Here is a 16,691-nt window from a genome sequence, read left to right as displayed (position 1 = left end):
GCCTTCCACCGCTATTTTAAGCGGGGCATCTAGGGGCAAAAGCGCTTCCAAAATGGAGTCTGGCCAGTGCTCACCAGTGAGCGATGTGGAGCAGGTATCTCCCCTGCCCAGGGCATCTCCACAACCAACACCGCAGCAGCAGCAGAAGCAGCGACGGACCCAGAAAGGGCACCAAGGCTCTACCGGAGGGCGTTCTGGATCACTGCGCAGCAAAGAATCCAGCATAGCGTCCGGCTCTAAAGCCAACACGGATCGTGCCCAACCGGTATTTATGGGTCCAGAAGGTGGTGAGTGATCTCCGTGGATGTTAGCGATAGTGAGAATCTATCTTTGTGTCTTTTACCATAGGGGAAGAAAAGCGCAAGTAAAACTAAACATATCATATGTGCCCTATGCAAAGAAGACCTTCCATCTTCATGGGACAAAAGACTTTGCAGTATTTGTATTCAGCAGACAGTGTCAGAAGGCCTTCCCGGGTTTGCAGCAGATCTCAAAAACCTGATTAAAGTCCAGGTAGAGGAAACCTTTAAATCCCTCAAAGGGGGAAAAAAAGAGAAGGAAGACTAAGCACAGATCTCCATCTCCTGAATCGGGGTTGCGGAGGTAATGGCTCACCTGAGGGAGAAAGATACCCTGATAGTACCATACCTCGGCGATTTTTTTGATAATAGGTTCCTCTCCACAACACTGCGAGGAACAGCTGAAAACAATCAGACATTCTCTGGAAGAACTGGGTTGGTTAATAAACCTAAAGAAATCCAGATTGTTACCATGCCAGATCCAGGAGTACCTGGGTCTCACGCTGGACTCTATAAAACAAGAATGTCGCCTTCCAGGGGAAAAAATCCAAAACATCATAAATCTGGTATCCAGAAGGCGAGACAACCCCTCCATAACACTGTGCCAAGCGATGTCCCTCCTAGGATCCATGACGGCCTGCATCCCGGCAGTCCAATGGGCTCAATTACACTCAAGGGAACTTCAATGGCAAATCTTGTCAGAGGAAGTCTCTCTAAAAGGGAATTTAGAAGGTCGGCTCGTTTTATCTCTAAACACAATTCGGTCTCTAGGCTGGTGGACATCGCTGGGCAATCTTTCTCAAGGGCTCCCGTGGGTAACTCCAGTATCTCGGGTAGTAACAACAGACGCGAGTCCCAGCGGGTGGGGGGCTCACCTGAACGACCTGTTAGCTCAGGGGAATTGGGCTCCATATCTGAAAAAAGCGTCCTCCAATATGAAAGAACTATTGGCAGTCAAATTTGCACTCTTAGAGTTCCTGGGGCCCCTTCGGTCTCACCATGTCAGAATTATGTCGGACAACAAAGTGGTGATAGCATATCTGAATCACCAAGGGGGTACCCGTTCTCGGAGTCTGATGGAGATAACTGATGGAGATAACCAGCTCAATCTTCCACATAGCCGAAAGCAACTTTCAATCTCTATCGGGCCTGCACATAAAGGGGGTAGACAATTTCAGAGCAAACTACCTAAGTCACTCCCGCTTCAGGCAGGGGGAATGGGAGCTAAATCAGTCGGTGTTCGATCAAATCTCGGTAAAATGGGGCACACCAAACATAGACCTCTTCGCAAACCATCTGAACAAAAAAGTGAACACCTTTTGCTCAATAACTCCGGGGGGGGGAACCCTGTTTCCCTGGATGCGTTCCTGATACCCTGGAACCATCATCTAGCGTATGCGTTTCCCCCTATTGCTCTGATTCCAGCGGTGCTGAGGAAGATTCGGGAGGACGGGGCTCACATGATCTTGATTGCCCCTTTCTGGCCGAAAAGGCCTTGGTTTTCCTGGATGATGAATGTCCATCGCCGATCCATGGGTTCTGCCGGATCTCCCGAACCTTCTCTCCCAAGGCCCAGTGCATCATCCTCAGGTGGCAAGTTTGCACTTGACAGCTTGGCGTTTGAAAGGGAGCTACTAGAAAACAGGGGGTTTTCTCCGGGGCTAGTATCTACACTGTTACAAAGTAGGAAGCCCGTTTCAACCAGACAATACGGGAAAGTTTGGAAAAAATTTCTTTCATCTTCAGGCTCCAAAATTGGGGAGGGCGTCCCCCCTTAATGCCATTCTGGAGTTCCTACAGAATGGATTAGAGTTGGGTCTGGCCACAAACACCTTAAAAGTTCATGTAGCGGCCCTAGGAGCTCTATTCAACTATGATTTAGCAGGAAATCGATGGATATCTAGATTCATCAAGGCAGCCGAGAGATCAAGGCCTCTACCCGTAAAATCTACCCCTCAGTGGGATTTAAATTTAGTTCTTAGGGCGTTATCTAAACCTCCCTTTGAACCTTTAGCGGATGCTTCAGTCAAAATCTTATCCCTAAAAACTTCCCTGCTAGTTGCACTCACTTCCGCACGTAGGGTCAGTGATATCCAGGCCCTTTCACGCAAATCCTAGATGATAGGGTCATCCTAAAAACTGACCCTGCATATCTCCCAAAAGTGGCATCCCGTTTTCATAGGACACAGGAAATATCTCTGCCCTCCTTCTGTCCTAACCCCAAAAACAAAGAGGAAGAGGCGTTACATACTTTAGATGTAAGGAGATGTCTGATATGTTACATAGAAGCCACTAGGGAGAGTAGGGAGGATTCCTCTCTCTTTGTGTGTTTCCAGGGTCCCCGGAAGGGGAAGAAAGCATCTAAAGGCACCCTGGCAAGATGGATTACAGAAGCCATCAGCCTGTCATACTCAGCGAGTGGCGTACCCGTTCCGGGAAATATCAAGGCACACTCAACAAGAGCAGTGGCAACCTCTTGGGTGGAGAAGGCCGGAGCTTCTATTGAGCAGATATGTAAAGCTGCTACCTGGTCTTCACCATCCACCTTCTATAGGCACTATAGATTGGACCTTATCTCCTCTTCGGACCTTACCTTTGGTAAAAGGGTTCTGGAAGCGGTGGTCCCTCCCTAATGTACAAATCTCTGCAAATCTCTCCGTGGTGCCGTCGTGGGTGTCAGAGAAAAATATAGTTCTTACCGATAACAGTATTTCTCTGAGCCCACGACGGCACCCGTACATTCCCTCCCTTCACTTCATGGGTGTGCACATTAATATAGTGCCTTATGTTAATAGTATAATAGTCACGTGGTATCTCATGATAAGTATTTAGATAATGTTAAAAGCAAGTCTCTGTTCATAGTCTCCCATCGTTCTCTAGTAAACAACTGATGCAGGAGAGAGGTACCGCCTTTTTATCTGTAGGTTTCCTGTCCTTGGTGGGCGGATCCCCTCTCTCCGTGGTGCCGTCGTGGGCTCAGAGAAATACCGTTATCGGTAAGAACTATATTTTTCTCTCCCCTTTCAGGGCGGACGCCTATTTGGAGAAAAATTGGACCAACTTATTTCCGATGCTACAGGGGGAAAAAGCAAGTTCCTCCCTCAACACAGACCAAAAGCTGATTTTCAGCGCCAACAGTATTTTCGTTTTCGCCCCTTTCGAGGTGGCCCTTTCTGGTCCAACTCCACTGCATCGTCTAGATCAGAACGATCTACACGCACAGACAGACTCTCAGCCTTCTTACAAACCGAATCCGTCCTGGAGAGGAAGACCTAGACAACCCAGAACCAGAGGTTCTAGACCTGCCAGATTTCCTTCACAATGACTCGGGGAGTATTCCAGTCGACACCACCAAGGTAGGCGGACGCCTGCTTCTTTTTCGGCATGTCTGGCTTTCCGTCATCCCCGACGAATGAGTCAGAGACCTGGTGTTGTCTGGTTACAAAATAGAATTTTCCGTCTCCCCTCCAGTTCGTTTTTTTCCCTCTCGTCTCCCAAGTTCAAGAGCTCAGTCACGCGCTCTCCATTGCGCCATTGATTCCCTCCGCCAAAACGAGGTCATCGTTCCGGTTCCGGAACACGAGAGATTCAGAGGTTTCTACTCAAACCTCTTCGTCGTACCAAAGAAGGACGGGTCCGTGCGCCCCATCTTGGACTTGAAATTCCTAAACAAGCACGTAAAAGTACGACACTTCCGGATGGAGTCCCTTCGGTCGGTCATTTCCTCATTGGAGCGAGACTAGTTTCTAGCATCAATAGACATCAAAGATGCTTATCTTCACATTCCAATCTTTCCGCCACACGAAAGGTTCCTCCTTTTCGCCATCCAAGAGGACCATTTTCAATTCACGGCCTTGCCCTTCGGTCTTGCCACAGCACCCAGGGTATTCACGAAGGTCATGGCGGCTGTCATGGCCATCCTGCACTCCCGAGGAGTGGTCGTGTTGCCATACCTAGACAACCTTCTGGTCAAAGGTCCATCTTTTCATGCCTGCGAAGCAAGTGTCCGCATTACGTTGGATTCCCTTTCGCGCCTAGGCTGGTTAATCAACCTGGACAAATCCTCCCCTGTTCCAGCTCGAAGGATCTCTTTCCTAGGCATGATTAGACACGTCCAAGGGGCTGATCTTTCTTACTCTGTCCAAGGCCCAAGCACTTCAACAGGGGGCCCAGATGCTTTCTCGCCCTTGCCCGCAGTCCCCCAGGATCTTCATGGCAAACCGAATGAAGATGGTGGCCTCAATGGAAGCGATTCCCTTCCCCCAACTGCATCTCCGTCCCTTACAACAAGCTCTACTGGACAACTGGGACAGGAGTCCCTTTACCCTCGACCGACCATGCCCTCTGTCCCCGCGGACCAGGCAGGCGCTCACGTGGTGGACTTTGGAGTCAACTCTCCACCAGGGGAGGTCTTTTCTTCAGATCCATTGGCCAGTCTCCTCGGTTGGGGAGCGGTATTTCTCCACCACACTGCCCAGGGGCGTTGGTCGACGCGGGAGTCGAAACTTCCCATAAACATTCTAGAGATCCGTGCTATCAGGTTTGCCCTGAGACGTTTTCACCCTCTGCTTGCGGGTCACCCAGTCCGAATACAGTCAGACAACGTCACAGCTGTGGCGTACATAAACCATCAAGGGGGCACTCGCAGCAGGGCAGCGATGCAGGAGGTCACACACATCCTCCGTTGGGCCGAGGACAACCACTCCACCATTTTTGCAGTACACATTCCGGGTGTCGAGAACTGGGCGGCGGACTTTCTCAGCCGTCAGGGTCTCGCCTCGGGAGAGTGGGAGCTCCATCCAGTGGTTTTTCATCAAATCTGCCTTCGCTGGGGGACTCCGGACGTGGATCTGATGGCATCCAGGCTCAACGCCAAAGTCCCCAACTTCATAGCGCGTTCTCGGGATCCCCGGGCCGTTGGGGTGGATGCTCTGATATTCCCATGGCACCGGTTCCGATTCCCGTACGTGTTCCCTCCACTTCCTGTTGCCGAAGGTGATCCGAAAAATCAAGATAGAGGGGATTCCGGTGATGCTTATCACCCCGAATTGGCCGCGTCGCGCATGGTATGCGGAACTAGTGCATCTCGTATCCGACGTTCCCTGGCGGTTGCCACACCGCCCAGATCTACTGCGCCAAGGACCGATCTACTATCAGAGCTCAGGGGCCCTACGTTAAGGCCATGTGCACACGTTCAGTATTTTTCGCGTTTTTTTCGCGTTTTTTCGCTATAAAAACGCGAAAAAAACGCTAACATATGCCTCCCATTATTTTCAGTGTATTCCGCATTTTTTGTGCAAATGTAGCCTTTTTTTCCGCGAAAAAAAAAGCAACATGTTCATTAAAATGCATAATTGCAGGTGATTCCACACACCTAGGAGTGCATTGATCTGCTTACTTCCTGCACGGGGCTGTGCACACCATGCGGGAAGTAAGCAGATTATGTGCGGTTGGTACCCAGGGTGGAGGAGAGGAGACTCTCCTCCACGGACTGGGCACCATATAAGTGGTAAAAAAAAAAAAGAATTAAAATAAAAAATAGTCCTATACTCACCTTCGATGTCTTCCTGCCTCTCCGCTGCATGCTGCCGCTTCGGTTTCTATAGCTGGTGTGCGGTGAAGGACCTGCGATGACGTCACGGTCTTGTGATTGGTCGAGACCGGTCATGTGACCGCGACGTCATGGAAGGCCCTGAACCACACCGGCATCTATAGGAACGGACGCCTGCAGGTGAGTATAACCATTTTTTTTATTTTTTTTATTATTTTTAAACATTCTATCTTTTACTATAGATGCTGCATAGGCTGCATCTATAGTAAAAAGATGGTCACACTTGTCAAACGCTATGTTTGACAAGTGTGACCAACCTGTCAATCAGTTTTCCAAGCGATGCTACAGATCGCTTGGAAAACTTTAGCATTCTGCAAGCTAATTACGCTTGCAGAATTCTAACAAATAAACGGGAAAAAAAACGCAAAAAAAAGCGGATTTCATGCAGAAAATTTCCGGTTTTCTTCAGGAAATTTCTGCAAGAAATCCAGACGTGTGCACGTACCCTTAACGGCGTGGCTGTTGAAACCTGGATCCTAACTCAAGCAGGTTTCTCCCAGCATGTCATTTCCACCATGATCAGAGCTCGCAAGACGTCTTCCGCTCGCATCTACCACCGCACCTGGAAAGCCTTCTTCTCTTGGTGCAGACTCCGCGGTCGTCCCCCTCTCGTTTTCTCCATTACCTTCATTCTGGAATTTCTCCAGTCCGGCTTTTATTCCGGCCTGGCCCTCGGTTCCCTCAAGGGCCAGATTTCAGCGCTGTCGGTGTTGTTCCAGCGTAAGATTGCTACTAACTCGCAAGTCAGGACCTTCATTCAAGGGGTCTCCCACGTGGTTTCCCCCCTACAGAATGCCACTAGAGACCTGGGATCTCAACTTGGTCCTGAGCGTCCTTCAGGAACCTCCGTTTGAACCTCTGCAAGATGTCCCACTATCTATTCTCTCTTGGAAGGTGGCCTTCCTTGTGGCGATAACGTCTATCAGGCGCATCTCGGAGTTGGCCGCACTTTCCTGCCGGGCGCCCTTCCTTTCCTTCCACCAGGACAAAGTAGTCTTACGCCCATCTCCCGCTTTTCTCCCTAAGGTGGTGTCATCTTTTCACCTCAATGAAGATATTATTCTTCCCTCCTTTTACCCACAGCCAAAACATAGGGTCGAAAAGGCCCTTCACACTTTGGACGTGGTACGGGCTCTCAGGAGGTACGTCTCTAGGACTGCCTCTTTCCGTAAATCGGATTCCCCCTTTATCCTCCATGAGGGTCACAGGAAGGGTTCAGCCGCGTCTAAGGCTACGATAGCCAGATGGATCCGATCGGCTATCCAAGAAGCTTATCGGGTCAGGGGCAGGCCCATCCCGGCGGGCGTTAGAGCTCACTCTACTCGGTCAGTTGGTGCTTCCTGGGCCATTCGGCACCAGGCGTCGACGGAGCAGATTTGCAAGGCCGCAACATGGTCTAGCCTGCATACTTTCACGAAGCACTACAACGTCCACACTCATTCTTCCGCGGATGCGGCCCTTGGCAGACGTATTCTGCAGGCGGCCGTTGTGCATTTTATAAGTCAGATGGTACACAGTTATTTGGTTGTATTGTTACCCACCCAGGGACTGCTTTGGGACGTCCCATGGTCCTCTGTCCCCCAATGTGGCGAAGGAGAAATAGGGATTTTTGTGTACTCACCGTAAAATCCTTTTCTCCGAGCCACTCATTGGGGGATACAGCACCCACCCTGTTAGCCTTACGGCTCGTTACCTTTTTGGTTCTTGACTTTTTCTGACATGTTATACTCTAATGTTATGTATTATATTGATATTAATCTCCTACTGCTTTTGCACTGAACTGGGTCTCTGGAAGCCAGCATGAGGGTGTATACTGCAGGGGAGGAGCTAACCTTTTTTGTCTCAACTTAGTGTCAGCCTCCTAGTGACAGCAGCATAACACCCATGGTCCTGTGTCCCCCAATGAGTGGCTCAGAGAAAAGGATTTTACGGTGAGTACACAAAAATCCCTATTTGGCTGGAACATCTGAAGTGTGGTGAAGGATTGAATAAGGGTCTGATAAGATTTTGAGAGTTTTGTGTCCGTGGGCTATACGGTGGAGAGGGATGACTAACCATATGAATTGGCTGTCAGGCAAACTGCTTAGGAATCCACCTAAGTTGGCGCTCCTGTTGCCCAAAGTTTCCATCCCTTTATGAAACTATGGATGGACCCAGGGTTGAAGCATTCCTTGCGAAACGTGCGTCGGGAGCAGTGCTGTAACTCGGGAATGTTGTGTGTAATTTTTTTGGCTTCACTCGTGCGTGCGTGCGTGTGTTCACACTGAGTAATGTGTATAGGAGTGCAAAAAGTAATAGGGGCCATTAGAGACAAGGACCTGATATTCTGCTCACTGTCGCGGTCTGGACTTTGGATGTCAATGTCTCCCTCGTCCACTAGGTGGCACTAGGCACATACAATGGGAAACTGTGCCATTAGCCAGTAATGTGCACTTCACAAAGTGGGGGGTTAATGACAAATTCATTTCTGCCGAATAAGTCTGTACCGGGTAGCAGCTGCTCTCTCCCTGGGAGGACATTGTACAGCACACACCCTGTAATGGAGAATGGTTACGGAGGGCGGAAACTTTTGGTAAGGGTTTGTTCACACTGGCTTATAACTCGTGCTATTTTTTTATTTTCTTATGCCTGCGTCCAATTATTGCGTCACGAGCTTCCATGCAAGTCTGTGGGTGTGAATGAAACATCAGACTGCACTTGGATGTCATCCAAGTGCAGTCCGATGAACGCGCACACACAGACGATGGAGAAATTAAGTTCTCCGTCTTCTCCGCACTTGTGCTGAGATCACAGTAAGATGACTCTCAGATCAGACTCTGATTTTGAGACCACATACGACAGTGTGAAAGAGCCCTAACAGCTGGGCTCAGATGCTGGTGCAGGGACCTGAAGAATAAATGTCAACTAGTGACCCACCGCAAACCTTTCCAGAATGCCTGCCTTTTGGGATTGTCACCAGAAGGAATATTTATGACCTGTCCTCAGGATAGGTCCTAGGATGTTGACTACTGGAACCACCACACTTGGCATGGAGCATTACAGTGAGCTTAAAGGGATTGTCCAGGATTAGAAAACCTGGTTCCTTGCTTCACATAAGTTGTGCTTTGTAATGAATTTAATGCTGTCAAAGTAAAAAAAAAAGAGTGCAGTACCACACCCAACCACCAGTCAGGTGTGGCGCTTTTTTTCCTAATCCTGAATATTCATTTTATCCGCTGTAATGTGTAAACTTATTTCACCAATGAGTTTTTGGTAGGAAGAAATGGTGACACGGGACCCTCCATACTGATTAAAAGTGCATCATGTACAGAACCATGCAGAAGATGATCTACTACATGACTTGAGCTAATATTTTGTAGGGTTTTATTTTAGTATGTGACATGAATACAGCGGCTTATGAAAGTATTCACCCCCTTGGCATTTTTTGTGTTTTCCCACCTTACAACCTGGAATATTATTCTTTTTGAGGGTTTGCATCCGTTCATGTAAAGAACATGTGTACAACTGTGAACATTCGTTTTTATTTTTATTTTGAAGCAAACAAGAAATAGGAAAAAATAACTGAAACCTAACTATTCACCCCCTAAAGTCAGTACTTTGTAGAGCCTCCTTTTGCAGTATTTACAGCTGGAAGTCTCTTTGGATAAGTCTCTGAGCTTTCCTCCTCTTACCACTGGATTTTTTTCCCATTTCTCAAGACAAAACTGCTCCTGCCCTTTCACGTTAGATGGCTTTCTTCTGGTGAAGTCTCACTTGGGTTAAGGTCTGGGCTTTGAGTGGGCCACTCCAAAATATTTACATTTTAAATGTTTTACATCCATTACTATTACATCCATCTTCCCCCCCCCCCAAGCCCCCCCCCCCCCTCTACTCGAATCATTTTCTCTGCCCCTGCTGCTGAAAAACATCCCCACAGCATGATGCTGCCACCACCATGTTTCACTGTGGTCTTATGAATAGGTAAAAATAAGTAAAAAGCCAAGGGGGTGGAAAATTTTGCAAGCCACTGTATTTCTGTAATGTAGTTGTCTAACCTTCACACCTTCAGGGGTGGCACTCTCCTGATGGACAGGTCACTACAGTGCTGTTATGCACAAACGTCTGATGCTGCAAGCAGAGGCAGGAGCTCTGCTGGACACAGCAGTCCTGCTGGCTCAGAAAGCTCTATATCCAAAAGCTTGTAAGCACAGAGCTCTGTGCCTTGGAGACCGGGCCACCGCTGGTGCAGAGGTGGCCGGCAACCATGCCAACACATCGTACACAATAGAATTAATAAATGCCACCGTTCTTGGAGAATAATAGGCAAATAGCAAAGTGGATTTGTTTTTTCAATAACTCTTTTCAATTTTACTCCCTTAAGAAGTTGAGCCAAACCCCCTTTTTTCCCCAATAATGATGTCCATCATAGTTTTAATATAAACTTTTAATTTTCCAGACATTGCAAAGAAATATTTCCGTCTGGCAGAGGCGCTGTACTATAAGGTGGTGGAGTCTGTTGTCGAGCGGGAAAAGAAACGTCTGGGAGATGTGGATCTGTCTGTAAGTGGTGGAAACGTCCACTCTTCAATTTTTTACCCCTAAACTTTTCATTGCCGACGTTTCTCCTACTTTGCACTGATGAGGGGCAAAGAACCTGAAATAGGTGTCGAAAATGGAGGTCTGTTCTTTTTGAAGAGGATGCTGGTTTGGCTTCGTGTCTTCAAGCCGCCCACTGCACTGTTGGTGGAACAATGGTTAGTCCAGCAGCCCTCCGTCCTACTCTCTGCTACACCGGAGCGCTCGCTCTACCAAGTGTTCTCTGAGAGAGCCGCTGCCGGACATCTCTGCTGAGGCTCCTCTCCGGGAGAACAAAAAGGATCAGCAGTCTAAGGGCTTGTTTCCACTTGCGAGAAACACGTCCGTGTCTCGCATGTGGAAACCAAGCTTTGGCGCCAGCACTTGGGAGCGGAGCGTGCGGCTCCATGTGTTCCTATGCGGCCGCACGCTCCGCTCTGGAGTGCCGGCATGCGAGACACGGACGTGTTTCTCGCAAGTGGAAACAAGCCCTAAAGTTGTAAATGGCGGATGCTGAAGTCAGATGAAGCTGTCTGCCAAATCCATCGATATCAGCGGGTTCGGCCGACATTAATCCAATGTGTCTGTTGGGCTCCAGTCTGTGACCCGTATCTTTAAAGGGTCAATATTGACTTATAGGTTTGCCCCTCCAGTAGTTGGCACTAAAGACCACCCTGCTCTTTTTATTTATTTGTATAACTTTTTCCTTGCGCCAGCTTGGGGTTGTCCAACTTTATTATTATAATTTATATTAATTACTTATATATTATAAAAAATATATATATATATATATATTTGCCTAGAATACTACTTCCTGCAATTTGTGCCAACTTCCGTGGCTTTGTCCAGAGCTAATGTCCGGAGATAAGTGACGTCACCAGTGTCCTACACCCAGGCAGAGCACAGGGGCCCCAGGCAGCCTATGGGGCCCCAGGCAGAGCACAGTGGCCCCAGGCAGAGCACAGTGGCCCCAGGCAGAGCACTGGGGCCCCAGGCAGAGCACAGGGGCCCCAGGCAGCATATGGGGCCCCAGGCAGAGCACAGCGATATTTTGGACCACTGTGCGGTGTTTCAGACCCCCTGTGTGATGTCTGGGGCCCTGTTCTTAAGTATATTAAAGATTAAAGTAACGTATATTAAAGTATATTATAGATCAAATTTGACATGTTTATGAGCACCATTGAGTGATATACTCAAGAATGACATAATTTTTCAACATTTTATGGTTTCAAACTGTAAACACTCAGAGTTTTTTTTACTTCAACCAGAAAACCTTAACGGTTCATAAAAAACTTGACTGTTCAGGATATGATAAAAGTCATAGTATTCTGAATCTTTAACTTATAAAGATACCTTTACATGGGGTGATTATTGGTTCCAGAGAGGCTTTCGGCCGATAATCGTACACATGGCTGGTGACAGGACAATCTAATATATAATTGCCTAGAATACTACTTCCGGCAATTTGTGCCAACTTCCGTGGCTTTGTCCAGAGATAATGTCCGGAGATAAGTGACGTCACCAGCGTCCTACACCCGCTCAGGGTGGACAAAGATATATGCCTTCGTGGTGCGCGGCACTTTTCTGATTGGTTGCCGCCTGCCGCGAGCGACCAATCAGAAATGTGCCGTACTGTCAAGAATTGTCAAGAGCTGGTGAGTGCAGCCATTTTTTGTTCTTTCTTACTATTATTTATTAATTGTATTATTCTTACATTTGAATAAATAAAGTATATATGGATTCTAGACTCCCGATTCTTTAGAATCGGGCTGCCATCTAGTATATAATATATTTGTTCTTTTGTTGCTTTTACGGACAGCTCAAGAAAAGACATTAAAAGTCTGTAACTCTCTCACTGGATCGTCAGAATGAGCTCACTGACAGATTCTCAGTTAACTCACCCTGCAGGCAGCAATAGACAGTGAGACTATAAAAGAAACATTAATAATTAGATTGTGAATGAGTTAACACTATCATTTGTGGTTTCTGATCAGTCTTGTATTATCAGCGATGCTGTGTAGAATTGTGTTCTCACCCCGGATATTCTGCAGCACGGTGGCTCAGTGATAATGGCGCTATATAAGCAAGGAAAATACCTAGAATTGTAGTTTTTATATTTCGTCACAATCCATCATTCCTGATCTGTTGCAGAACATCCTGGAGCAGGAAATCTTCCACAAGTCCCTGATGGCCTGCAGCCTGGAGGTGATCATCTTTTCATACAAGCCCCCCGGCACGTTCCCACGGGTACTAGTCATGTTTGACCTGGCACCCTACCATTTTTACAAGGTATGTATAGAAGATGAATGATTGGTGTTACTCCGGGGGGGGGGGGGGGGGAACATTGAGGTGCAGGACTGATCTCTGACACTGCGGCACGGACCCTCATCTAATTGTCACATTAGACCGTTGGCCAAACCTGTGGGAATCGGTGGGCTTGGCTGACATTAGTCTATGTATGAGGGGGGTTTATTTATTTTTCCCACTGTATTAATGATTTTCCCACGCCATCACTTCACGGTTATACAGGATCACTGTCCTGGAGAGAAGAGACCCAGAGATCACAGACCCAGAGAGCCATCGTTGCCCGGTCCAATATATTGCTATTGTGAGATATAATCTATATCGTCTAAGGTCCATTTCTGTCTGTTTGTAACGGAAATCCTGCGTCGCTGATTGGTCGCGGGCGGCTGGCGCAACCAATCAGCAACAGGCGCGGGATTTGAACCACGCTTCGCTGAATCAGCGAAGCGGTGTTTAAATCCCGTGCCAATATCGCTGATTGGTCGCGGCCGGCTGGCACAACCAATCAGCGACGCAGGATTTCCGTTACAGACAAACAGACTGAAACATAAATCCCGCATCGCTGATTGGTCGCGCCCAATCAGCGACAAGCTTTACTATTGATGCTGCCTATGCAGCATCAATAGTAAAAAGATATAATGTTAAAAATAATAAAAAAAATAAAAAAATCATGCTATTCTCACCTTCCGGCGGCCCCGAAGCCTTCTCCATCCTCGCGATGCTCTCGGCAGCTCCGTTCCCAATAATGCTTTGCGAAATGACCCCAGATGATGTAGGATCACGCGAGACCACTAAGTCATCACAGGTTATTGCCGCAATGCATGACTGGGAACGGACCTGGCGAGAGCATCGCTAACTCCTGGGCTGGATCCGGGGGCCGCTGGAAGGTGAGTATAGAAGCACAGCCACGTAGTATATATCAGCCACGTAGTATATACCAGCCACGTAGTATATACCAGCCACGTAGTATATACCAGCCACGTAGTATATACCAGCCACGTAGTATATACCAGCCACGTAGTATATACCAGCCACGTAGTATATACCAGGCCACGTAGTATATACCAGGCCACGTACTATACAGCAGTGTGGGCCCCATATCCCTGTGAAAAAAAGAATTAAATTAAAAGTTATTATACTCACCTTCCGTCATCCACCGAAGCTGTCCCGCTCCTCGCGATGCGGCTGGCAGCTTCCGTTCCCACTAAGTCATCTGGGTAATTTCGCAATGCATCTCTGGGAACGGAAGCTGCCGGCCGCATCGCGAGGAGCGGGAAAGCTGTGGAGGCGACGGAAGGTGAGAATAGCATGATTTTTTTTTTTTTTTTTTTTATTATTATTTTTAACATTATCTCTTTTCTATTGATGCTGCATCTATATAATCGTCTAAGGGGTACTTCCATCTGTCTGTAACGGAAATCCCGGCTTAGTCCGGCTGCCAATTGGCCCCTCCCTACTCTCCTCCAGTCAGTGCCCCCTCCCTACTCCCCTCCAGTCAGTGCCAGTGTGTCGCCTCATGCCGGACCAACTTTTTACTATTGATGCTGCCTATGCAGCATCAATAGTCAAAAGATATAATGTTAAAAATAATTAAAAAAAATAAAAAAATTGTGCTATTCTCGCCTTCCGATGCGGCTGCCAGCTTCCGTTCCCAGAGATGCATTGCGAAATTACCCAGATGACTTAATGGTCTCGTGAGACCGCTAAGTCGTCTGGGTAATTTCGCAATGTATCTCTGGGAACGGAAGCTGGCGGCCGCATTGCGCTCGTCGGGACCGCTTCGGTTGAAGAGGGAGGGTGAGTATATAACTATTTTTTTATTTTAATTCTTTTTTTTTTTTAACAGGGATATGGTGCCCACACTGCTATATATTACTTGGGCTGTATTTTATATACTGCCTGGCTGCTATATACTACGTGGGCTGTGCTCTATGCTGTGGGGCTGTGCTCTATGCTGTGTGGCTGTGCTCTATGCTGTGTGGCTGTGCTCTATGCTGTGTGGCTGTGCTCTATGCTGTGTGGCTGTGCTCTATGCTGTGTGGCTGTGCTCTATGCTGTGTGGCTGTGCTCTATGCTGTGTGGCTGTGCTCTATGCTGTGTGGCTGTGCTCTATGCTGTGTGGCTGTGCTCTATGCTGTGTGGCTGTGCTCTATGCTGTGTGGCTGTGCTCTATGCTGTGTGGCTGTGCTCTATGCTGTGTGGCTGTGCTCTATGCTGTGTGGCTGTGCTCTATGCTGTGTGGCTGTGCTCTATGCTGTGTGGCTGTGCTCTATGCTGTGTGGCTGTGCTCTATGCTGTGTGGCTGTGCTATATGCTGTGTGGCTGTGCTAAGCGCGACATACATACATACATACATACATACATACATACATACATACATACATACATACATACATACATACATACATACATATTTATTCTTGAATACCCGATGCGTTAGAATTGGGCCACCATCTAGTCTACTATATAATCGTCTAATTCTGTCTTTGTTGCAACGGAAATCCCGTGTCGCTGATTGGTCTCAGCGACAGGCGCGTTCTAGCCGCGAATTGGCCCGAGATTTGAACCACACTTCACTGATAATGTATATATTTTACCCTGAAAATCCTGTGTATTCATTGCATTATTCTTAAATCTTCATAAATTAACTACATGCATATTCTAGAATACCCGATGCGCTAGAATCGGGCCACCATCTAGTGTGTGTGTGTGTGTGTGTGTGTGTATATGTATGTGTGTGTGTATCTAACACACACACACACACACACACACACACACACACACACACACACACACACACACACACACACACACACACTAGATAGTGGGGTACTTCCGTCTGTCTGTAACTCCTCCAGTCAGTGCCCCCTCCCTACTCCCCTCCAGTCAGCGCCAGTGTGTCGCCCCATGCCGGACCAACTTTTTACTATTGATGCTGCCTATGCAGCATCAATACTAAAAAGTTATAATGTTAAAAATAATAAAAAAATTAAAAATTGTGCTATTCTCACCTTTCGCCGTCCACCGATGCGCGCGATGCTGCCGCCAGCTTCCGTTCCCAGTGATGCATTGCGAAATTACCCAGATGACCGCTAAGTCATCTGGGTCATTTTGCAATGCATCACTGGGAACGGAAGTTGGCGGCAGCATCGCGCGCATCAGCACAGCTTCGCTGGACGCCGTAGGGTGAGTATATAACTATTTTTTATTTACATTTTTTTTATTTTCTTTTTTTAACGGGTATGGTGCCCACACTGCTATATACTGCGTGGGCTGTGTTATATACTGCGTGGGCTGTGTTATATACTGCGTGGGCTGTGTTATATACTGCGTGGGCTGTGTTATATACTGCGTGGGCTGTGTTATATACTGCGTGGGCTGTGTTATATACTGCGTGGGCTGTGTTATATACTGCGTGGGCTGTGTTATATACTGCGTGGGCTGTGTTATATACTGCGTGGGCTGTGTTTATATACTGCGTGGGCTGTGTTTATATACTGCGTGGGCTGTGTTTATATACTGCGTGGGCTGTGTTTATATACTGCGTGGGCTGTGTTTATATAGTGCGTGAGCCATGCTATATACTATGTGGCTGTGCTAAGCGCTACATATATACATACATACATACATGCATGCATACATACATACATACATACATACATACATACATACATACATACATACATACATATTCTATTCTAGAATACCCAATGCGTTAGAATCGGGCCACTATCTAGTATCAGATAGATAGATAGATAGATAGATAGATAGATAGATATTTTATTAGCATTTAAACTGGAAAATCCGGACAAACCTTTTTTTTTTTTTTTTTTTTCCACATCCCTTTACGTTTGCCTTCAAATTCCATTGTTCTATACAGATAATTTGACATTTTCTTCACTTCCAGAATGTGAGAGCCATTT

General features: G+C 47.3%; 2 protein-coding genes across 3 annotated transcripts in view; one reads left to right on the top strand and one right to left on the bottom strand.

The window, feature by feature from the left end:
• The window catches only part of LOC143807039 (uncharacterized), a 293,401-nt gene that overhangs the window by 262,371 nt on the left and 14,339 nt on the right, over positions 1-16,691 (bottom strand). The window lies entirely within an intron of this gene.
• RBL2 (RB transcriptional corepressor like 2) overlaps positions 1-16,691 on the top strand; it is a 65,199-nt gene that overhangs the window by 38,900 nt on the left and 9,608 nt on the right. For both annotated transcript variants that reach the window (XM_077288206.1, XM_077288207.1), the window contains 2 exons: positions 10,346-10,449; positions 12,616-12,753. In XM_077288206.1, the coding sequence (XP_077144321.1) occupies positions 10,346-10,449; positions 12,616-12,753 (242 nt within the window). The remainder of the gene's footprint in view (positions 1-10,345; positions 10,450-12,615; positions 12,754-16,691) is intronic.

Source organism: Ranitomeya variabilis, chromosome 2 (assembly GCF_051348905.1).
Source record: "Ranitomeya variabilis isolate aRanVar5 chromosome 2, aRanVar5.hap1, whole genome shotgun sequence".
NCBI classification, from domain to species: domain Eukaryota; kingdom Metazoa; phylum Chordata; class Amphibia; order Anura; family Dendrobatidae; genus Ranitomeya; species Ranitomeya variabilis.
The sequence above is the reverse complement of the archived record's forward strand: the minus strand, read 5'-3'. Positions and strand labels throughout refer to the sequence as shown.